We start from the raw sequence: 24323 nt of genomic DNA, 5'->3' as shown, positions 1-24323 counted from the left end.
ATACCTTAACTAATAATAATAAATAAAAAAAAAAGACTGTGCACAAAGCCCACGAGGGGGTGTACCAAGAGTGTCCACCTCAGGTAACTGGGGAGGCTGAGCCACTGGGCCCTACAGGACACCTAGCACACAAAGCCACTCTATCAACACAGGGAAGCAGCCAAAATGCGGAGACAAAGAAACAGGTCACAAATGGCAGAAATGGAGGAAAGCAAACGACTGGATACAGAGTTCAAGGCCACATTTATAAGGTTTTTCAAGAATTTTATGGAAACCGCCGATAAATTTAATGAGTCCCTCAATAAGTATAGTGAGACCCTGGAGGACATGAAAAAGGACCAACTAGAAATTAAGCATACACTGACTGAAATAAAGAATAATCTACGGAGATCCAACAGCAGACAAGAGGATCCCAAGAATCAAGTCAAAGATTTGAAATACAAAGAAACAAAAAATACCCAACCGAAAAAGAAAAAAGAAAAGAGATTCCAAAAATATGAAGATAGTGTAAGGAGCCTCTGGGACAACTTCAAGCGTACCAACATCAGAATTATAGGGGTACCAGAAGAAGAGAGAGGGCAAGATATTGAAAACCTATTTGAAGAAATAATGACAGAAAACTTCCCCCACCTGGTGAAAGAAATAGACTTCCAAGTCCAGGAAGCGCAGAGAACCCCAAACAAAAGGAATCCAAAGAGGACCACACCAAGACACATCATAATTAAAATGCCAAGAGCAAAAGACAAAGAGAGAATCTTAAAAGCAGCAAGAGAAAGACAGTCAGTTACCTACAAGGGAGTACCCATACGACTGTCAGCTGATTTCTCAACAGAAACCATGCAGGCCAGAAGAGAGTGGCAAGAAATATTCAAAGTGATGAATAGCAAGAACCTACAACCAAGATTACTTTATCCAGCAAAGCTATCATTCAGAATAGAAGGTCAGAGAAAGAGCTTCACGGATAAGAAAAAGCTAAAGGAGTTCATCACCACCAAACCAGCATTATATGAAATGCTGAAAGGTATTCTTTAAGAAGAGAAAGAAGAAAAAGGAACTCTTACCATTTGCCACAGCATGGATGGAACTGGAGAGCGGATAAATACCACATGATCTCACTCATTTGTGGAATATAATGAACAACATAAACTGATGAACAAGGACTGATCCAGAGACGGAGAGGCATTGATTGGACTGTCGGGCTTTGGAGGGAGGGTAGGGGAGGGTGGGGGTAAGGGGGAAAGATCAACCAAAGGACTTACATGCAGGCATATAGGCCTAACCAATGGACACGGACAACGGGGGGGGGAGGGGGGGGGTGAGGGCATGAGTGGGGGGTGGGGGAGTAGAGGGTAACGTGGGGACAAGGACACATATGTAATATCTTAATCAATAAAAATATATTTTTAAAAAAAAAGGAAAAAAAAAAGAGCAGCTTATTCCAAAATAAAGCAAATCAAAAAACAAAACAAAACAAAAAAAATAAATAAATAAAAAATAAAAGGACTATGAAGGCAAGGTAATCATTTGAGTAACCTGCAGGAAAGGGACAAATCCTAGAGAGCAAAGGATTTTTCAGATGTCTACAGACGATTCTTAAATTATACTTCACCCCAGATTTGGGGCACAGCTATAAGAACATATAACACCATTACCTTCATATTTGAAAACAAGGGCCAAGATGTGGTTTCAGACAGAGGAGGGGAGGCAAGAAGAAGAGGTGAGTAGGGAAGGCGGGGGAGTATCAGTCACCTGCTCTAGAAGCTGGGGCTCAGAAACCTTAGCAATTCCACTGATAATGTCACTGAGATGATGATGAACATCATTAAAGATGCAGCATCTATGTTTCCCACATAAATCCTTTACGGTACTTCCTCTATCATCTCCATGACTTTATAAACAGTGACAAGTAGAAAATCACTTACTAGAAATCAGGGATTAGTGCTGAAAACTTTCAGAAAAAGTACATTCGTTCAACAAACATTTATTGAATGGACACCATATGTTGAATTCAGAGTTCGGCACTGGCATTATTTTGGATTATAAAAACATGATCCATGGGCTCTGGGAGCTGAGCTTAGAGCAGCCACAACAAATAGGCTTCATCTTCTGACAACCTATCCAAACTCATCATGAAAGATCTGCATCAACTAGTAGCCATTTCTGCCCTGGGCAATGGGACAGGGGCCGGCAGCACAATAGGCCATATCTTCCATATCTCTTGAGACATTCTAATCTACTTAATCCTCTGGATGGTGGTGAATCTTCCAGAAGGCCATAGGGATTTGAGCTGAGAAGTTTATGGGTTCAAAAAAAAAAAGAATGCCTAAAGGAGTCCAGTGGCTAAGGGGGAAATGTCATTCAAACAGCAGATGGTAGTCTGGCGGGCTGTCCCTCTGGCCACAGGGCTCCTGCAGCAGCTCTCCTCCTGAAACAGTGATGATTTCTTCCTTAAAAAAAAAATAGAAATACTCACTTATAATCAACAAAGAGAAATAAGCATCCACCAGAGAGAAACTAATTCAAGATAGAAAAACTAAGAATATGTACCTGCCTCCTCCTCATTCAAATTTCTAGAAATCACAGAGGGGAAAAAAATATCTGCTTTTAACAAATAAATAAATGCATAAAAGTAAAGGAAAATAAGAAAGGCAATCAACAAATCAAAAATGTTGAGGAGTACTTGAAAACCAAAAGATATACAGGATGAGGTTTTCAGAGGCGTTACTGTGGGGCAAGTATCAGTGGACAGGTTGGGGACCCCCAGACCACAGAGGTCTTTGTCTCAGGCAGGGTAGAGAGTAAGGAGAGGTACACAGTTCCTTAAGGGGGCAAAGAGACCCACAAATTTCAAACACTCCCATCTCCAAAAGATGAACTGCTCACTATCAACTCCAACCCTGACAGCATAAAGAGAATGAATTTGGGAAACAGGAACTGTATCCACTGACGGATAAATAAGAAACTCAAAGTCAAAAAATCACCTCCTCGCTCAAAATTTGTAACTATTTAAGGAAAATCATAAAGATGAAAGAAAAATGGCGACCTTAACAACAGAACTTTAAGAGTATAAAGATCAAAATGCTTGGGATGAGAAGGATGGGCTCCTAATTACGATTCAGGGAAAGATCAAGTGTATAAAACAAACAGAAAGAACCTTTAAGAGATGTGTATTAATCTCCTCAGTGGACTCAGAAGATAAAGCATCCATGAAACAAGAATGGGCTCTTATTCAAAAAGAACCAATTAGAGAATGCCTGGACATGACAAGGATCCACATTTAAATCACAAGGAAAATCTCAACAGAAGAACTGAAGAGCAGAACGAACATAACTACAGAGCAATTTAGTCGCTGGTAGAACCAGGACATCAATAAGAAAGAGACACCTAAGAAGAAAAATGGACAAAGGATCTGAACAGACAATTCACAGTAGAAATCCAAGAGCCAATAAACATATGAAAAGAGCCTCAGCATCAGAGGTAATCAGAGAAATGCAAGTTAAACAGCAGTGAGATCCGGTGTCTGCCCATCTGATGGGGAAGATGTAAATGACTGACAGTCCCAGTGCTGGCAGCCGTGTGAGGACACAGCCTCGTGTAGTTTTGGCAGGAGCATGAGTTGGCACTACATTTTTGGAAGGCAATCTGGCAGATATTTTCAAATTAAAATGTGCATAGTCTTCTTCCCAGCAATTCCAATGCGAGGGTCCATCCTAGAGAAATCACCACACATGTGCCCAAACTGATATATACAAGCCAGTCTCTGCGGCGCTGTGTATGACCATCAAAACCTGGAAGCTCCACCAGTGCTCATCCAAAGAAGGAGGGAGTAATCCTTTCAACAATAAAAAATTTAATTTTGTTTAAAAAATGAAAATGTTCATGATCTGAAAAAAGCGGGGGGAGGAGGGAAAACTGAATTGTAATATACATCCATGCCATGGAATGCCATGGGTTTTACAAGGATGTGCATGTGGATTGGCATGGAGATACCGCAGTGCTCAATGACAGCCAGTGTCCTGATAACTCACAAATGGCAGGTACATCGATCCAGTACTTCACAGTGATGTCTCACTGGAACCTCGCAGTGACCCTAAGAGGTGAGTGCACTGAGCACTGGGCACGGGATCAGTAAGCACATATGCCATATCTTTCACATCTCATGAGACGTTTTCATCTTACTCAGAGGGAGACTAAGGCACAAGAGTGTGAGTAGTTGCCCAAAGTCATATACAGTCATAGAGTTGGGATTTAAAACTTGGCAGCCTGAATCCAGGGTCCATGGTTTTACAAAATATATTCTATAATATATTAAGCATGTTTAAAATTGAATTGCTGAGCTATTAGACAAGAATGATCCTATCTAATAAAGAGGGAATATGCTAATTGACCCTCACACCATCACAAAGATGGCAGCACCCACAGCCAATAAGGATAGAATATGCTAATTGACTGCCCTGTCCTCAAAGATAGCAGTGCCTACAGCCAATAAGGAGGGAATATACTAATTGACTGTCATGCCCTCAAAGATGGAGGTGCCCACAGCCACAAGATGGCTGGCAGGTGAGGGCAGTTGTGGGTGATCAGGCCAGCAGGGGGGCGGGGGGCAGTTAGGGGAAACCAGGCCAGCAGGGAAGGGCAGTTGGGGGTGACCAGGCTGGCAGGGGAGGGTAGTTAGGGGTGACCAGCCCAGGAAGGGAGGGCAAGGATCTGGCCTAAACTGGCAGTCGGACATCCCCCAAGGGATCCTAGATTGGAGAGGGTGCAGGCTGGGCTGAGGGACAAACCTCCCCCCCACCCCAGTCCATGAATTTCATGCACTGGGCCTCTAGTCCAGTTTATAAAAAATAAAAAAAAAAACTGTGTATGTCCTTTTATACGTACACTAGAGGCCCAGTGCACAAAAATTTGTGCATTCTCGCAGTCTGGGACCCCTCGGGGAATGACCACTTGCTGGCTTAGGCCTGCTCCCCAGGGGATTGGGCCTAAGATGGCAATCAGACATCCCTCTGGCAGCCCAGCAGCCCTCGGGGGATGTCCACTTGCCAGCGGGGAGCAGGCCTAAGCTGCAGTCGGACATCCTTAGCGCTGCTGAGGAGGCAGGAGAGGCTCCCACCACCACCACTGTACTGGCAGCCATCATCCTGGCTTGTGACTGATCAGAGCTCCCCATGTGAGAGCGCCCTGACCACCAGAGGGCAGCTCCTGCATTGAGCAGCTGCCCTCTGGTGGTCAGTGTGTGTCATAGTGACCAGTCATTCCCAGTCTTTCTGCTGTTAGGGTCAGTTTGCATATTATCTTTTTACTATATAGGATAGAGGCCTGGTGCACGGGTGGGGGCTGGCTGGTTTGCCTTGAAGGGTGTCCCGGATCAGGGTGGGGGTCCTGCTTGGCCAGCCTGGGTGAGGGCTGATGGCTGTTTGCAGCTGGTCACACCCCCTTCAGGGTGGGGGTCCCCACTGGGGTGCCTGGCCAGTCTGGGTGAGGGACTGTGGGCCATTTTCAGGCTGGCAGGTGACTGAAGCTCCCAACCTCTCCTTTTTTTTCTTATTTTTAAATTCTGGGATTTATTTACCTTCTATAGCTGTCACTGGAGCTGAGAGCCGGCTCCAGCTCTGAGGCCTCCGCTGCTGAAAGCAGGTATCTGGAGTTTGTTTAGCTTCTATAATTGCAACACTGTTGCAGCTCCAGCTCTGAGGCCTCTGCTGGCTGAAAGCAGGTATCTGGGGTTTGTTTAGCTTCTATAATTACAACATTGTTGCTTAGAGTGCAGCTCAGAGCCCAGCCGCGCAGGCGGGGAATCTTGGCTTCTTCCATCACTGGAGCAAGCAAGCCTCCTGTTCGCTTCAGCTGCCTGGCTGCCAGCCGCCATCTTGGTTGGCAGTTAATTTGCATATTCCCCTGATTAGCCAGTGGGAAGCGTGTCGGAGGTACAGTTAATTAGCCTACTTGTCTTTTATTAGATAGGATTTCTGTATTAATGCCCAGGAAATACTTGGATAGGTACATGGTGGAGGATGGAAACTCGGATTTGAAATGAACAACATTTACACTTGGTATTATATTTGATATTTCTTAGAATGTAATCATAAATTAATTGTCTAATTAAAATTTTAACTTGTAAAACTGGCCACCAGATCTCCACATGGGCCTAGATGAGCTCTCTCTTCAGTGTTAGAAACTAAATTTGTCGGTCTCAAACCTTAGATTTGGGAGAGAATAAAGACCTTCAAAGACACCTGGGTTAGCCTTCCTATTCAGGAACCTGTCTACAGCATCTCTGAGAGATGAGCATTACCCTCTGCTTGATTACTTCCCAGGACACAGAGCTCATCGCTGCTCAAAGCAGCTTATCTTGGACAGGAAAAGCAAGCAATGTGGTGTAGTGGGAAGAGCACAAGCTTGAGAGATACACGGCCTGAGGCTTAACTCCTAGACCTAGCTGTATCAGCCATGAAAACTTAGACAAGCTTCTCAAGCTCCCTTTCCATATCTGTGAAATGAGACTGATATGCCTCCCACACAGAGCTATGGTGAAGATTAAATGAGAACATGTACTTAGAGCAACAGGCAAAGTGCTTGACACAGACAAGGTGCCAACATTCTCACATCCCCTCCCTCTCCCTATCCTACAGTTATTAGAAGGCTCTTCCCAACACAAGTAGAACTCTGCCTTGATCTGGGTTAGACTGGTTTCCCAGGCAGTACTCTCCTCCACGTGTCTAGGTTTTGGGGAAGGAGTGATTTTCTGTGTGCTTTACAGATAAGATCAGGTTAAGAGTTGTCCCTAGAGCTTGGGGACATCCATAAAGAAAAAGCAACACAAATCCAAGAGTCCCTATTATAGAAAAGCCCAGTGAGGCAGTCAAGTAGTTCTTCAGGACTTTCTACACCTGTAAAGCTCAGGTAGAGGGTGGACCCCTAAGGTACCACAGCTCTGTCTCAGAATCCCTGGGTCCTGCCCTTCCAAGTCACTGAGTCCCACCTTTGTCTTCCTTTCAGTTACTATTGATGCCAGTAGCCACAATAACACAGAAATTGCTTCTTTCTACATATCCTATTTAGAAGGCAACATCTTTCTCAATGTGAGGTCCTCAGCAGAAAGAGCTCTGGGGAACGAGACTCCCTATCACTTAGTTAGAGTCCTGGTACGTACAAGTGCATCCCTCATTCAATGCTCAGAGGATCTGAGCTGAGTATTATCACACCCACTGGCCCGGGCAGGAAACTAAAGCTCAGAGAGACTAAGGAAGCTGCCCAAGGTCACACACGTACTCCCTGGTAAAGCTGTAGTTGGAACAAGAGATATGGTAACTCTACAAGGAAAGCTTTTCTAACCATGGGGTTGCTTCTTAGGCTTCTGCTAACTCTACAAAACTGCAAGAGGCCTTTCTACAATGTCCAAAAGAGGGACATCCTGGAGATGAGTCGGGGATGAGAACTGGTCTTGGACAGAAGGCTGGCCAACCAGGCCCTGTGTGTTGACAGTAGGGAGCACTCAGGTACTCAAGGTGAGAGGAGGGCTGGAGACCCTCCTGAGGCGCCTACATGGGTCAGAGGGTAAGCCAGAGAGAAGACCTGCATTGTCTGGTCTGGACAACTTCTGGTCTCGTCTACTCCAGGTTCCATATTCCTGTGGCCCCATCTGCTCACTCTCCATCCCCAGCTCATAGAAGGCCTACAGCCTGTCTCTCCCTGCAGCTCAAGTTTCTACCAGCTTTATCCCCTGATCAGCTCCGCTAAGAGCACTACCTTGTGGAAATCAATGAGATCGGTGAGCGTGGCGTGGCGATTGGGGTCCACTCCCAGGAAGCTGTAGAAGTCCCCGGAGGCATCCACCAGGAAGTGCTTGAACCCTGTCTGCCGGCGGTAGGAGAGGGTGTAGCCCCAGATTTTCTCACTGACCCGGACCAGAAACGCTCCCTCGGTCATGTTCTCGAGGAGATCTTCTGCATCCTCTCGGCTAATGATTCCTGGTTTAAAAAAGAAAAGAAAAGTCAGCAGGTTCTTCCTGCCCCTCAGCCTGTGTCAAAGGCAGGGAGAGGCCGCCGGGGCTGTCCAGCTCTTGCCTCAGGCCACTGAGGGGCCATCTTGGTCCAGAGCAGCCAGCTGTCAGCCTGGGGCAGAGTTCCCACAGGCCTGGGCTTAGCACACTTTCCTCTAAATTAAGCCACACTCATTTGGATCCATTACAGAGAATTAGTAATGACCCAGAATTGTAGCATCCATTGATTACAAATGCAAGTCAGCAGCACTGCCCTGTGGAGAGCCTTTGATGATGAGACTGAAGGACTCATGATTTCCCCCCACCCTTAGCGTGGGCCCCCCTCCCCCATTATAATGAGCACCTGGAAACAGTATTTCCTCTTAAGAAGTAAAAAGACTTCCTCTGTCTACCTGTGGACAGTAGGCAAACAATTTCTTAATAGAGGCACATAATTAAGCTCCCCTTCAGCTCAAAGAACAAACGTTCTCCGATTCTGCACCCTTCCACATGTGGCTTCACCCAGTGTAACAGCAAGTTAGAAAAATAAGTCCCTCTGGTTGGTTGAATTAGAAAGGGCTGCCTTCTGGGCCAAAATGGCAAAGTTCACATTTCTGTATTTCAGTCCCTCCTCCCAACTAGTCTCCCTCCCCCATCCACCCCCACCCCCGCCCCTCGGCAGGGTCCCTTGATTCAGGGTACAGCCTGTTCACCCCCCAGGAAATGGCTCTATCCCAGGAGGCTGCAGGGATAACCCATGTTGGGGCTCTCAGAACATCCTGCCCAAACTCTACAGCATATTAGTAAACAGGCTGTGGACAGCTCAAGGACAGAGCCTGTGGCCGTGGGAGCATGCGGCCCAGGCCTCCCTCCAAGACAGACCCTGCTGCCGGGAGCAGCGTGGGCAGCTGGCAGCCTCCTGCTGCCGCATCTTCAGGGCCCACTGAGGCATGCTGCCCCCAGCTGCTTCCAGCGCAGGGGATACCAGACCGAGGCCCCCGACTCAGAGCACAGGGGTTCCGTGACTGAGACACGGGTACAGAGCTGCCATTCCTACCCAATGGGGTCTCCGCTAGTGAGCAATCTTTGCTCCAGGCTTCCCACCAGCCTGACTGGGATTTTCTCCAGTACCAAGCTCTCCCTCCCAACGGTCCTCCTTCCATCGCTCCCTTCCTAGGAGTCAGACCTGCACCCCATCTGAAGACTCTGCCACCCTCTCCTGCCTGTGTCCTCTTTATCTTCCCAGGCATTTCCTCCAATAAATCTCATGCACTTCTGCTTTCCGGAGACCCAAATGGACACCAAAACCGTGACGTTATACCCCAAGTGCTGGGGATGCAGGGGGACTGGTTTGGAGCAGAGAACAAGCGCATGGACTAAAATCACAGCGCAGCCCGGCCAGTGTGGCTCAGGGGTTGAGCACTGCCCCATGAACTAGAAGATCATGGTTCAATTTCTCTTCCCTCCCTTTAATAAGTATTTATTAGGCACAATCTAGGAGCCAGGCCCCAGGCTGGGCACCTGGACATCAGCACCAGATGAGAACCAGTCCCTGCCTCCCAAAACCTCTGGCTCCAGACAGAAAGAAAGGTTGGTGTAAATTTTTAAAAGGGGGGGGGGGGGACTTGCTGTAACCATGGTGATCAACGCCACATGGGGTAAGGCCTTAGCCGCAGTGCTTATATCTAGGGAAGGTGCCCCAGTCAGCTCTGGAGCCCAGGGATGGAAGTGACAGACAGACTGAGAACAGAAAGGTTAAAACAGACAGGCATGGCAAGGAGGGCAGCTTGCAAAAGGAATTAGCACAGGGCTCCGTGCGGCTGGATGGAGCACTGAAGTAGCAGCTGGGCAACGGCAAGATGCATGGAGATAGGCAGGGGTCAGGCCCCAAAGCACTCTCCTTACCCTTAACAGAAGTACAGGCATCATGCTGAGGGCAATGGGGAGAGACTGATGCTTCCCGGGTGGAAGAATATGAGAATGTCCAAGGGTGGAAAATGGATTCAATGGGCATGAATTGGAGGTATATGAGCCAGGATCTCAATCCAGTGAGGGAGGGCTTCCTCCTCTGAGGATTACTTCACAGCTACATTCCCGCAGCTGTGGCCTTGAAATCCAGCTCCCGGGCCACTGGGCTGCCAGAAATGGCTTCCACTTAGAGACAGAGTGGCAAAAGGACAGAGTAAGGGTCACGGGAGACGCTTTATGCCAGAGCCAGCACTGGGCACCACCTGGGCACTCTGTGGCCCTCGTCCCATTAGTCGTCCTGATGACTCTACCGTCATCAGTTCATAACTGAGAACAGTGAGACTCAACAAGAGAAGTGACTTAGCCAAGATAACAGAGCTATGAAGGGTGGAGCCAGAATTTGAACTCAGTTCCTGGAACTCCAAGCCCAGTGCTCTCTGCTCTACACCATGTTATCGCATGCAGGGGACAGTAAGCGCTATGAAAAACACAAGAAGGAGAAGATTAACAAGGCCAACAGAAGTCAGGACAGGCTTTGCAGAGGCAACAAAGGCGGGTGGGAAGGGGGCCTGGAAGACCAGGTAGACCCTGTGAGCAGTAAGGAGTGGTGATGAGGTGAAAGGTGAGAAGGGATACCATGAGTTGAAGAGTCACAGTGAAGACTAAGAATGACACATCCATGGGCCATTTATACAAATGTAACATAAGAGAAGTTTAATCTAAGTCTCAGGAGATTAAGAGACATGGAGGATAGAATGAAAGGTCTGACACATGTATAATCTGAATCCCACAGAGGAGAGGAGGATGGAGAAGAGGCAATATTTAAAGAGTGCATGGTGGAGAATTAATTGAAGACACATCACCGTGAAACTGCACAAAGCTGCTCAATGTCTCATTTTGCCAACCAGAGAGAAAAAGCAGATTACTTATAAAGAAGAAACAATTAGACTAAAGGTTGACTTCTTAGTTGAAACAATTGAAGCTAGAGGAGAATAGGATAATATTTTCAGTGTGCCAAGAAAAAAAAATAACTGCTTAATTAAACTATCTTTCAAGGAGAAGGGCAAAATAAAGACATATTCAGAAAAAAAAATTGAGAGTTGACGACTAAGAGAATTCCAGGATGTACTTCAGGTAGAAGAAATATGATCCTGGATAGAAAAACTGAGATGCTAGAAGGAATGATAAGCATAGATACTGTAGGTCAACTTTTAAAAATATACATATTAACTTACAAAATTATTGTAATGGATAATTTGAGAGTTTAAAAAACTAGAACCATCTTATCACAAGAAAAAGGATTGGAGTTTAAAAAGTTCGGTTGGGTTAGGAAGAGGATAAAGATATATATTAAATTTAGAATATGTTAAGTACGCATGTTAAATTATCTATGTAAACCATGAAAAGACAGGTTTGAGTGTGATATAACTTCCAAACAACAGAGACGAAAAACTACAATGAGAAAATTGTCCTCAATGATGCATGAAACAAGCTAATGACTGAAAATAAGTAACTGAAAAATAAATACACTGTGATTCCATGTATTAAATTGAAAAGCCCACAAAGCTCAACACTACGGTTTTGGGAGATTAACATAGTAACAGTAAATAAAGCAATGAAATGATGGACAAAAAAATCAGGATAAGGATCATATCTGGTGGAAGGAAGAGGGCTACGATGTGAGGAGCACAGAGGCGTCCAAGGATAGCTGATTTCCCACTTCCTACACTTTCTTTATTCCCTTCACATGTGGAGGTGCAAACACTGTATATAGTCAATATTTAATGTTTAAAAAATATTAATATTGTTGCTCTGCAGCTCCCCACATATCCCTGCTATGACAGTCATTCCAAATCGGTCAATGTCCTTTGGCGGACGGAGAGGTTATCACCTGGAAATAAATGGTCACTAATGAGCTTTAACTGTCCAAGTTGGCTGAGTCTCTGGAGCCTGGTCCCAGCACCAGCCCACCCCGAGAGAGTCCGGTTTAATTCTTCGTGGGCACGCCAAGAACCAGCAATGTTTAACATCTTCTCATGCGCTTCTAAGATGTAGCCGGATTTGAGATTTGCTGAGAGCTAGTATAGACAAAGAACTAAAATGTGATTTTTGCATTCTAGAAACTCCCTGTATTTTCAGAGGAGTGGAGGTTTGAAGGCGGGGTTTTGTAGACCTACTTCAGAGGGATGGAAGGTAGATCCTGTGAGAAGTCCCTGCCAGGAGAGAAAGCGCTCTTCTGGGCTGAGCTGGGGCAGAGGGCGAGAAGGACTGGAAGGAGTGCCCTCACTACCTTCTGCACCCAGAGAGACTGAGACGGTAGAGGAGTCCTGTGCCCCAGTTTTTGTGGAGAACTAGCAGGTGCTGTGTCTGCGTAACGAAGCCACAGCCCGGCAGAAGTGGTGTGTACGGAGAGAGAACCGTCTGAAGACGGTGACTGTCAGCCTCCAGCTTCCTGTGAGCACCGAGGGGACCCAGGATTCCTACCACGTTCTAGTGAGGGGTTTGAAACATGGAGGGAGAGCATCCCTCCTGTGTGGCTGCTGGGACCAGAGCCTGGCTCAGCCTTCTGGAGAGCCATTGGCACCACTAGTCAAATGAAGTGCATGCATATCCTCTGGCCCAACAACATTAATCCTGCGATAGCTTATAAAGAAGTTCTTATGTAGGCCCATAGGGATCCAGTGCAACGACCTTACCTGATACTTAGAGTAAGTTGTGGTGGTAATGAGTTGGAGGCAATCTGGGCATCTGTGACTCAGGGAGTGGACTGGGCAAAATTAGGTGGCAGCGGCCTATGGAATACTGTGCAACAATTAGAACTAGAACACCAGAGGTGCCCGGAGCATGGACCTCATAGCAAGTGCTCGGTGAGGCCAAGAAACACAAGTGAGCCCCAGCTGGTTTGGCTCAGGAGATAGAGCATCGGCCTGAGGACTCAAGGGTCCTGGGTTCAATTCCTGTTTAGGGCACATACCTCGGTTGCAGGCTCCCTGCCCAGGTTGGGGGCATGCAAGAGGCATCCAATCTACAGCAGTGTTTCTCTCTGACTCTCCCTCTCCCTTTCACTCTCTCTAAAAATCAATGTGAAAAATGTCCTTGGATGAGGATTAAAAAAAATTCATAAATAAATAAAATGGAGTGAAGATCCACCTTTATTAAAGAAAAAAAAGAAACACAAGTGATATTTAACGCTCCTCACCTTGCATGCACACGTATGTAAGTGCAGGGTATGAGGGCTGGATTCTGGAATTGGTGGTGGTGGCAGCATTGGTTTTCAATCTCTTCAAATCCCAAATAAAAACAGGGAGACAGCTAAAGAGCAAAACCAAAAGACCACAGATATGCTTACATCAAAACTAGGTGCAAAGAGATCTCCACGAGCCCCAAATGCCAAGGATGGTGGGAACAAGCCATCAGCACAAGACTTTCAAGACAGCGAGTGCTTAGGCAGGAGGAGGAAGAAGAAGCAACAAGGGTGATGGAGGGACCGAAGAGCAGCGAACAGGAACTCACTGGAGAGCAGGAGACCAGCGTGAGAAAACACAGCTGGAACGAGGGAGGGCTGTGCCCTTCCTGTCCTGGGTGAATACACGAAGCCACAGTGGGACACTCCACAGGAATGGGGTCGAAATTCAGGAAGATAAGGACAAAGAAAAGAAAGAAGGAGAAGGTTCAGACCCAGGTGGGGGTGGGGAGCGGAGCCTGGCTGTCCCGGAAGCAAGCTGCCCAGGTTTATGAAGACTTGCCAACAAGAGGAGGAGGCTCTGTGGACTACAAAACACTCTCCTGGCCCTGGTTTCATTTGAACAGCTCAGGAAAACTAATTTCACACAAAAATTAGCCACAGAGCTCAGTCGGTGTGGCTCAGTGGTTGAGCGTCAACCTATGAACCAGGAGGTCACGTTCAATTCCCAGTCAGGGCACATGCCCAGTTGCAGTTCAATCCCCTTGAGAACCATTGACATGGAGGTAGACCTCAAAGATCTCTAACTGATAACTGTAGAATAAAAGTTGTAGGAAAATAGTAGTGTATGATATAATTTATGCAAAAAAGGTGAATTCCACAACAGTTTATATAAACATTATCATCATTTTGTTAAGATCTATGAGTGCAAAGATGTTGTTTGCTTTGTTCCTACTAGAGCCTTGTGTCTGGAAGCTACTAGACCCTCGATATTGTTGAAGAAATCATTAGTGAAGATTATAACCCAGGTCTAGCATTTATGGGACGCTGACACTATGCCGACCACCGTGCGAAGAGTTTCGTACACACTGGTTCATCTGATCTTCAGAATAACTCTTTCCTGAAGGCACTTCTATCCTCCCCATTTCACGGAGCGGGCACTTCAGCTGCAGGGGCTGAGTGCCTGCCCGAGGTCTCATGCTAGGAAGCACTAGGGAGAGGCACAGCCTCCTTTCCAGGGTCAGTCCTGTGCGCCAGGCCTGTGTTCCTGTGGCCCTGCACTGCTCTCCCTACATGTGTTCCCGCTACAGTGCGTGTCCATGCCCCCCCCTGTCCACAGCTTCCCATGCAGGGGCCCTGGAAGACAGTGTGCACAAGGCGTGGATGCGCACAGCCAGCTCCTGGCACAGGGCTTCCTGTGCTCACAGCAAGAACCATGAGGACTCAGCCGTGATGCCTGCGAGGCCTCTCGGGGGACTGCTGTTCCCAGGGGGCAAGGTCAGGTTGCAGGCACCAACCTTGGTTCAAGAAGCAGTGTTTTCATTGGGGGCCAAACCCCAAGTGGCCTGAGGGTGGGGAGCAGTCGCACCTCTGCAAACAGAAATCTTGCGGTGTGCATAGGCTGACAGGGCCCACAGGATTCAGTAAACCATCCGCGGAAAGCAGCGCTAAACCAGGCAAATCCGAGTTTCCAATCAGGTCTCTGCCCACCTCTCCACACCCCCTCCCCCCATTGGCCTGACCTTGAGCAAGGAAATCTCTCTTCAATGGTATGTGAACAAAGAGAAATAAGCTCAACCACAGGAGGTAACCACACAGGCCATTAACTCCTACCTAGGCCGGTCGGGGAGGGAAGTCACCTCCCAGGCCCCAGCTTCCTTAGTGAAACGTTAATCTTTGCCTTGAGCAAGCCCTGTCCATTGTTCTTGTGCACTGCTAACACACCTTTAAAATGTCAGATCCCTGCTCAGCCTTTTGGCTAAGAGCGTGTCAAATGTCGGTAATTTTCCTTGTCAGCCTCAGAACAACTACGGGGAAACTCAGTGTTATCTCGTTGCCCGCACACCTTCTCTACTCCCACTCCTTGTAATTGTTCAGTGTTAACTGTCCCGCACCCACCAGCGTAAAAGCACTCGCCCTCCATTTCCCCTTTTATCCGAACGTGGAGCTTTCCCTGCTCTGCTTTTTCCTGCCTTCTTAAGCCACCACCAATGGATTTCACGTCTCCTTATTTTCTCCTTTGATTCTAACTGTATAAAAAGAACTGCAACGCTGCTATTCTGGGAGCATTTTCTCCATCCTTTGAGATTGTGCTTCCTCAGCCGTTGGCTCACATACACTCTTTAAACCTTCCTTTAGGTTTGGGATTTCTTCCGTGGACAATAAAATGGATTCACATTAGTGTTACACAAAGCTGGCCAAATCGAGTGAAATAACGCCAGGAAAGCAATGGCAGCCTCGACCATGGTGGCTGCTACTGCCAAGCTAGACAAAACCAACCCAGCCTCGGCCTAAGCCACGCAGGTCGAGGGGCTGAGGCAGAAGCCAACAGCTGCAATCTGGAAACTGAAGCAGAAAGCCAGCATACAGATCAGGGCTCCTGATGAGGGCTAAAGGGGGCAGGGTGCACCTGCGACAGCCCGCAGGTCCCCAGGCTCCTCCGGGCACTGGGCATCAGAGGCAGTCCGTCTAACTGCTGCGCCCCCTGTCGGGCCTCTGTAGAGAAAGGCAAGGCCAAGGTCAGGGGACAGAGGCCCGAGGGCAGCAGCCCTTCCCGGTGGTTGCACGTGGTGAGGATGAGAAGGCGAGGAACACAGAAGGGAAGATGAGCGCCAGCATAGCCAGTCCAGGTTTGCGCTCACTCTCCCAGTGTCACACATGAATACGCAGGCAGGCTGTTTGCAGCCAGCAGCTCCTGACCCCTCTGCTACTGCTGTCTCACACACACACACACACACACACACACACACACACATGTCCACGGTGCTCTACCTGACCCCTCCCTACTCACCCCCTGCAGCCCACACAGATGCTCTCAAACACTGCCAGCAACTTCACACTTGCTATCTAAATAGTTACTTCATCGGTGCTAATCAAGAGCAGTGGGGGTTGGGGAGCAACTAAGATGGCGGCATAGGTAAACACCGGGAAATTATCGCCTCACACAACAATTGAAAATTACCGCAAAGGACTGAGCAAACATCATCCAGAACAACAGGAAGGCTGGCTGAGTGTAAATTCTACAACTAGAAGGAAAGAAAAGCACGCTGAGAGCCAGAGGCGCTGCGGAGGTGAAGTGCAGAGGTACGGCGGCTCGCGCGCACGCGCGCGCGAGGAAAGGGGGTAGCACCTGAGGACGCGGCTGACTTTTTGAGTCACAAGCTCCTGACTGCTCTGAACTCCGGTTCCGGGAAGTCTCTGGGGACCCAGGACTCATACGGGGAGAGGCTGGTCTGTCCGGCAGCGAGCGAACTTGAGGGCGGCTTTCCCTCAGAGGTGCTTGCAGCCGTTACCGGAACACTGAGACGTGCGACTCCAGGCGGAGAATCGGCCATGGCTGCTTTCTCCGCCCTCTGACTCCCTGAGACCCCGCCCCACCCAGGCTGCGGCAGAGGCTTTTGCATGTGAATGTACCTAACTGCAGCCGATCCAGGCAGACCTGGAACTTCCAAGAGAAGGCCCAAGGCCCCGCAGCGGCTTGCATTGCTTCACAGCTGAGCCTCTTCGTGGCTCCTGCTGTGTGGCCTCAGGCAGAGGCTGAATTAGCATCTCCTTAGATCCAGGAGCCACTGTACCCAGTGGTCAGAGGGGGTCCATCCAGACTGCAACTCCTCAGATCCATAAGGGACGCACTCAGGGAGCAGACTCAGTGAACACCAAAGCCCCACTGAAGCAAGTCTTGCCCCAGAAGGGTGTCTTCAGCACAGAAGTTCTCCCACTTTAGACACAGCTGATTCTCACAGCCAATTGGCCTGGAGGTCAATTCCTCCCAGTGATTCTACAACAACCAAGGCACCAAGAGTGCACCAAGAGTGTCCACCCCAGGTAACTGGGGAGGCTGAGCTACTGGGCCCTACAGGACACCTGGCGCACAGGGCCACTCTATCAACACAGGGAAGCTGCCAAAATGCGGAGACAAAGAAACAGGTCACAAATGGCAGAAATGGAGGAAAGCAAACGATTGGATATAGAGTTTAAGGCCACGGTTATAAGGTTTTTCAAGAATTTTATGGAAACCGCCGATAAATTTAATGAATCCCTCAATAAGTATAGGGAGACCATGGAGGACATGAAAAAGGACCAACTAGAAATTAAGCATACACTGACTGAAATAAAGAATAATTTACAGAGATCCAGCAGCAGAAAAGAGGATCCCAAGAATCAAGTCAAAGATTTGAAATACAAAGAAACAAAAAATACCCAACCGAAAAAGAAAAGAGATTCCAAAAATATGAAGATAGTGTAAGGAACCTCTGGGACAACTTCAAGCGTACCAACATCAGAATTATAGGGGTACCAGAAGAAGAGAGAGGCCAAGATATTGAAAACCTTTTTGAAGAAATAATGACAGAAAACTTCCCCTACCTGGTGAAAGAAATGGACTTACAAGTCCAGGAAGCGCAGAGAACCCCAAACAAAAGGAATCCAAGGAGGACCACACCAAGACACATCATAATTAAAATGCCAAGAGCAAAAGATAAAGAGAGAATCTTAAAAGCAGCAAGAGAAAGACAGTCAGTTACCTACAAGGGAGTACCCATACGACTGTCAGCTGATTTCTCAACAGAAACCATGCAGGCCAGAAGAGACTGGCAAGAAATATTCAAAGTGATGAATAGCAAGAACCTGCAACCAAGATTACTTTATCCAGCAAAGCTATCATTCAGAATAGAAGGTCAGATAAAGAGCTTCACGGATAAGAAAAAGCTAAAGGAGTTCATCACCACCAAACCAGCATTATATGAAATGCTGAAAGGTATTCTTTAAGAAGAGGAAGAAGAAAAAGGAACTCTTACCATTTGCCACAGCATGGATGGAACTGGAGAGCAGATAAATACCACAGGATCTCACTCATTTGTGGAATATAATGAACAACATAAGCTGATGAACAAGGACTGATCCAGAGACGGAGAGGCATTGATTGGACTGTCGGGACTTGGAGGGAAGGTAGGGGAGGGTGGGGGTAAGGGGGAAAGATCAACCAAAGGACTTATATGCAAGCATATAGGCCTAATCAATGGACATGGACAACGGGGGGGTGAGGGCATGAGCGGGGGTGGGGGGGGGTGGGGGTAGAGGGTAACGTGGGGACAAGGACACATATGTAATATCTTAATCAATAAAAAAATATATTAAAATGAAAAAAAAAGAGCAGTGGGAAGGGAAGGGAAGGGGAGGGGAGGGGAGGAGAGGGGAGGGGAGGGGAGGGGAGGGAAGGGAAGAGACATTTAAAGGATGCTGTCCTATAATGAACCCATAAATCCACGTGTTAGCAAAAACTAGAGCAGGCCTGGGATTTGGTTCCCAGCCCCTCCGCCGCCTCCATGCCGGTCCCTGAAATCATTAGCTCAGAGCTGAACCTCAGTAACCAAGTGAGCTCCTCTGATTTCTGTCAGGGCTTCTCCCAGAAAGGAAGGAAACGCAGGCAGCCCAGGCACGACCTTTTACTTTTGATGGGTCTCAATTTATCCGATGTGCATGTTTCTCACAGCTCTCACTGCGGCTACGCCCCACTGGCTGACAACTCCTCCGCTACTGCTCAGCCATTTCTCATTCGTTCCCGTGCCTTTTCTTCCCTATTGCCATGCTTTGCAGACGAGATCATTAAGGAGGCTGGAATCATTAAGCTCTTCACTCTCAAGAGCTTATCAAAGCATCCGAAAGCCACAGAGATAGTGATGGATGAGCTGGAATGCCTTCATTTTTGTAACTCCAAACGAAACTTAACCACGGCTCACTGCTGAGGCAGGGCTGCCCTGGACAAGCGTCGTGGTTCCAGATATATTTATGCACAAGAGGCAATACCCATGCCCACAACCGCCTGCTCTGAGCTCACATGCCAGGTTCAAATCACTGAGGGTTGCAACTACCGGCAAAACGACTTCTGAAGCTGCCTGCACGGGATCCTGTGTAGCCTACCCTCACCTGGAAGTGTGAGCTTGACTCGTGCTGACCGTGCTGTCAGTTTCACTAGGGCAGTGGTCAGCAAACTGCGGCTCGGCAAACCACATGTGGCTCTTTGGCCCCTTGAGTGTGGCTCTTCCACAAAATACCGGCTCTTCCACAAAATACCGACTTCTGCGCATGGGCCACAAAGTTTCAATCGCATTGTATGTGCGCGCCCACACGTGGTATTTTGTGGAAGAGCCACACTGAAGGGGCCAAAGAGCCGCATGTGGCTCGCGAGCTGCGGTTTGCCGACCATGGCACTAGGGGACAGGACAGGTTCTTTCCCTCTCCATGGTGGACATCGACTGGTCTTGCCCATTCAGGACCATCTGTCCTTCGCTGGATAAGGGACGGTGACCTTCTGAAAAACGACACCTTCTCACTCAGTCTACGCACTTGCCATGGATGGACTCTGCCCAACATCAATGGTCATGTGACTCAAGCCTAGCCAATTAGAGAGCTAATTCCTCTGGCCACGGTGATTGGTTCAGGAATGGACATGAGCCCAAACCAGACCAACAAGCCAGAATGTTGGGGCTGATATTGGGAATCCTGAAAGAAAAGTGTGCTCTCTCTTCTGCTGGATTTGAGCTAGGAGAACGCAGGCATAGTGCCACAGCTGATGTGTTGCTGGAGAATGGAAACAACATGGGAGTGACAGAGCCAAGAGCTGGAGTGAGGCCGGGTCCTTTGCCTGGATCAAGCAAGGCCTAAAGCTGGACCGACCTTTGGATTTTTCAGTCCTATGACTTATTATATTGTTTGATTTTCTGTTAATTGCAAGTGAATGTAAGTTATGCAAGGGCAGGGAAGTTATCAATTTTGTTCTCCATCACATACCCTGTACTTAGCATAGTACCTAGCACACAACAGAAACTTTTAATAATCAGCCAATAAATTATTAAATGCCTTACACAGGGAGCCTGTCTCCTTATACTCCTACCCAGGTAACTCAAAAACCCCACATACTGCAAGTCCCTGTTTCACTCACTTCTCTGTGCCTCAGTCCCTCAACTGTGAAATGGGCTAATGCTAGGAGCAAGTGCAGAGACATGGTGAGGATTAAATACGTTAACGTGTGTGAAGCACACAGAAGAGTGTCCGTGCACGGTATCACCTCTCCCAGAGAGTAGCCTGAGGAATAAATGCAATATTGGAAGCTTCACGTTCACTTGACACAAGGTCAGCGCAAAGTAATGTCCAATAAATGATCAGTGAAAAGATAAAAGCCAGCGTGACCCCACAGGTGCAGCCAATCCATCACAGCCATGGATTCCGACCAGGGACACCTAAGGAGTGGAACAAGGTCAGGTGACCTCTGTGCACCTGCAGATGGACGCAGCCCCAGACAAGGTGCAGGGCTGGGAGCAGAGCAGGGAGCTGGGTCTCAGCCTCTCTCATCCCCTCAGCCACACACCCTCATGCAGGATGAGTCTGCATCCCTGCAGCAGCCCTGCCCCTTGCCACCTTCCCACAGTCAGATGCCTCTGGCAGAGAAGCAGGGAGACAGGGAGGAAACATTAACGACCTAGATTTCCCCGGAGGGACTGAGTTAACTAAACAGACTCAGCCATGGAAGAGGCTGAAGTTAATTTTCTCCCCAGCTACATGCAGGGGAGAGCGGGGAGCTGATAACATCATGGGATCAGAGAAATTGTAGAAAATGGTAGAACTGCATTTCTTTGTGCACTTAAATGAGCTTGCAATGTGGCTGCACAAATGTTGGTAGCACCCACCGTCTGCAGCGGAGACAGGGTATCCGTGATGACTGCAGGAGAAAACATGCATCGGTTACACATGTGAGCCATGCTGATCCCTGCAGGACCCCTGGGTAGGGCCTCCTCCTGCCGTGCACCCCTGGGGCTGGCGAGAGGAGCGTGGCTCAAGGCCCAAAAGCAGCAGCATTATTTGTCATGGACCCTGCAAGCAGGTGGCTCTGGCATGTGAATCTATAAAGAACTCAGCGACTAAACAGAGGGTGCTTTGAGCCTGAGAAACTTTGAACAATTAATATAAATATGCATGAGTCCTCACCCTCAGAAAGCCTCCTCAACCACTGCAGGGCTGGACTTGGTGCTCTAGCGAATGTCAAGGCCACTGTGTGTGCTTCTTGGATGCATAGAGAGAGAATCTCACCTGGTGGGAAGGAGGTAGGGGTAGGGGGGGAGGAAGATTCCTGAAATCTGCTCTACACCCATCACACTGGACCACCCACAGCTTCGTGGGCCTGGCTGAGGGGCTGCCAGCCTCAGGTTACACGCCCCAGCAGTGGGTACTCACAACTCCCAGAGGGAGCGTGTTCCACCTCAGGGCAGCCGAGGGCTAACAGGCCAGACTGAGCCAAAGGCAGCACCTGGCGGCTTCCACCAGGCGCTCCGTGTCCTGGCCCGGAGGCCCCTTACAGGATGGAGGGCCTAGTGGTTGACGACAGTGGCTGTGTCCCCCACCGCAAGCCTTCCTGCTCAGCCCCAGGCCTCCTCCGGAGAATGTGAGGCCAAGGGCCTGGGTGGGCTGGAGCCCTGGGTGCCAGGGCCGGGGTGAGCTAACACTGGGGGGCGGAGGGAATTAGACTCCAGGGCCTGGCGCACAGAAAGCCCAGGCAGCTTCCTGGAGGTGAAGGTCGCACCTAGGATAGGAACTGCCCGGAGTCCGGGAGGTAGGAGGAGACTTTTGTAGTCACCAGAAATAGGATGAGGCGATCGGAAGATGATTAAGGCAAATCCACCCACAGAAATCACAGCTTTGTTTATTGTTACTCTTGCTTCTTAAAATCCAGACAGAAGATAAAAAATCAGTTCCATGAAATCCAAGTCATCTGGGTCCCCCAACCCCTGTTCCTTCCCCACATTTTAGTTACCCACCCAGTGGGTCAGAAACCAAAGAGAGCTCATCAGAACAGCCAGACTAAAAGGGCCAGGCAGCTCAGAGACAGAGGGTCTGGAAACAAGAACGCAGAACTAGGGTGAGGGCATGTGCCTGTGCCGGGGGGGTAGGGGAGTCTGGGGGAAGGTCAATTGGGGGGGAAGAAAAGGAGACAGATGTACTACTATTTGTAATACTTTAAACAATAAAAAAAAAAAAAAAGAAAAAAAAAAGAGAACGCAGAACTATAGCCAGATGAAAGGAAAGAGTTAAACTCTTGTGACCACTGATGCTTTCTTAAAGCAGAAAACAATTTCACTCTCTCTCTAACCCTTTTTTGAGACTTTATAGCCAGTGCACCATTTTTTTTTTTTTTCTTAAGAAGAAAAAAGATTCCTTTATTTCTTAGCTGGAACAGCTTTAAGCAAGAACTTAAGAGGGAAAGTAGGTCAACTGACCTCCTTTTGTCCCGTTTAGAAATGTTGCATTTGGGATCAGAGCTGGTGGGAAATTTCCATTCCACTTTCTGCGCGAGAGGAAAATTATCAATCTGACTTGACACGATGGATCGAGACACGCTAACAATCCTTCCAAATGGCCCGTGAGTTACCTCCCACGGCCTTGAAGGAACATTTCAAAATGAGTACCCCTCTCGCAATGAAAGAAAACTCAGACTTGGGCTTATTTTTAGAGTAAATAAGTATCATCCTCCTTCGTGTAGAGCAGTGGTTCTCAACCTTCTGGCCCTTTAAATACAGTTCCTCATGTTGTGACCCAACCATAAAATTATTTTCGTTGCTACTTCATAAGTGTAATGTTGCTGCTGTTATGAATTGTAATGTAAATATCTGATATGCAGGATGGTCTTAGGCAACCCCTGTGAAAGGATCGTTCGACCACCAAAGGGGTCGCGACCCACAGGTTGAGAACCACGGGTATAGAGTCATTTGATGTCGACCTTTTCTTTCCTTCCAAGTGACAGCAGTGTATGAAGCCACAATCCACTGGCTTCCGATCCCGGTGTGCCTCTCCAAAGGCTACCGCGTTCATTGTTCCGTGTAACCAACGGGAGCGTGTATTGCATGCCACGCATGCTCTAAACCAGGGGTGGGCAAACTTTTTGACTCGAGGGCCACAATGGGTTCTTAAACTGGACCGGAGGGCCGGAACAAAAGCGTGGATGGAGTGTTTGTGTGAACTAATATAAATTCAAAGTAAACGTCATTACATAAAAGGGTACGGTCTTTTTTTTTTTTTAGGTTTATTCATTTCAAACGGACCGGATCCAGCCCGCGGGCCGTAGTTTGCCCACGGCTGCTCTAAACACTTTATAACATTAATGCATCCAAGCCCCATAACACCACTACAGAGTCGGTGTTATTACTTTCTCTGCCTCTGGTTTCTTCAGCTTTCCCTTGCTTACCATGGACCTGGTGCCTGGATCCATGCTGCCAGGTCCTCATTCTAGCTGCCACCTCTAATCACCGGAGTTTCCTATTCTCCCACTGACCTTGGGAGCCAAGGACAGGGGCCTGAGCTGGCTCCCTCTCTGCCCCTCAGCCCAGACCCCCTAGCTCCTGAGAATCATCACAAAGACCAGGCCAACACGCAAGACTGCCGGGCAGCGTGGGGGGGGAGGATCGCCAATGGACAGCACAGGCCAGCCAGTCCAACCCCGTCCTGCTCATGCAGCTCAGAGAAGTGGCCTCCCAGTGCATGTGGTTAGGGGTCGAGCCTAGACTCCATTCCACTCAGCACTGTCTCCCAGGGCACAACCTTCCCACCTCTCTGGGGGCCGCCTCCCTGCAGGACCGCCCGGTGCGCCGGCCCCTTACCTGCAGGACTCCCGGAGGGCCGTGCAGAGGGGTCACCGCTGCCCACGCCTCAGCTCCTGGACCAGACACTACCAGCAACAGAGAAACAAGGCCAAGCCCTCAGTCCTCAGCCCACAGACTCCCACGCCCTGGCCGACCTTTGCGGTGCTCCTGACCCCTGAGCAAACTTGGAAGGCTCGGCAGGGCCGTGGGCAGGCCCAGGGTCCCAGAACAACGACAGCAGAGCGTGGTCTGGGAACCACACTGCAACGCAGATGCCAGGGCAGAGAGCGCCCAGGCCCCGACTCCCAGCACCCAAGCAGGGTCCTGCAGGAAGAGTTTTCCA

General features: G+C 48.6%; 1 protein-coding gene across 1 annotated transcript in view; it reads right to left on the bottom strand.

Annotated features, from left to right (window-relative positions):
* Positions 1–1974: 1974 nt before the first annotated feature.
* The window catches only part of SH2D4B (SH2 domain containing 4B), a 71930-nt gene continuing 49581 nt past the window's right edge, over positions 1975–24323 (bottom strand). The window contains exons 7-8 of the mRNA XM_036337273.1: positions 7750–7970; positions 1975–2447 (exon numbers count right to left, since the gene is read on the bottom strand). Of these exons, the coding sequence (XP_036193166.1) occupies positions 2355–2447; positions 7750–7970 (314 nt within the window). The 3' untranslated portion in view covers positions 1975–2354. The remainder of the gene's footprint in view (positions 2448–7749; positions 7971–24323) is intronic.

This window comes from Myotis myotis, unplaced genomic scaffold (assembly GCF_014108235.1).
Source record: "Myotis myotis isolate mMyoMyo1 unplaced genomic scaffold, mMyoMyo1.p scaffold_m19_p_15, whole genome shotgun sequence".
Lineage (NCBI taxonomy): Eukaryota > Metazoa > Chordata > Mammalia > Chiroptera > Vespertilionidae > Myotis > Myotis myotis.
The sequence above is the reverse complement of the archived record's forward strand: the minus strand, read 5'-3'. Positions and strand labels throughout refer to the sequence as shown.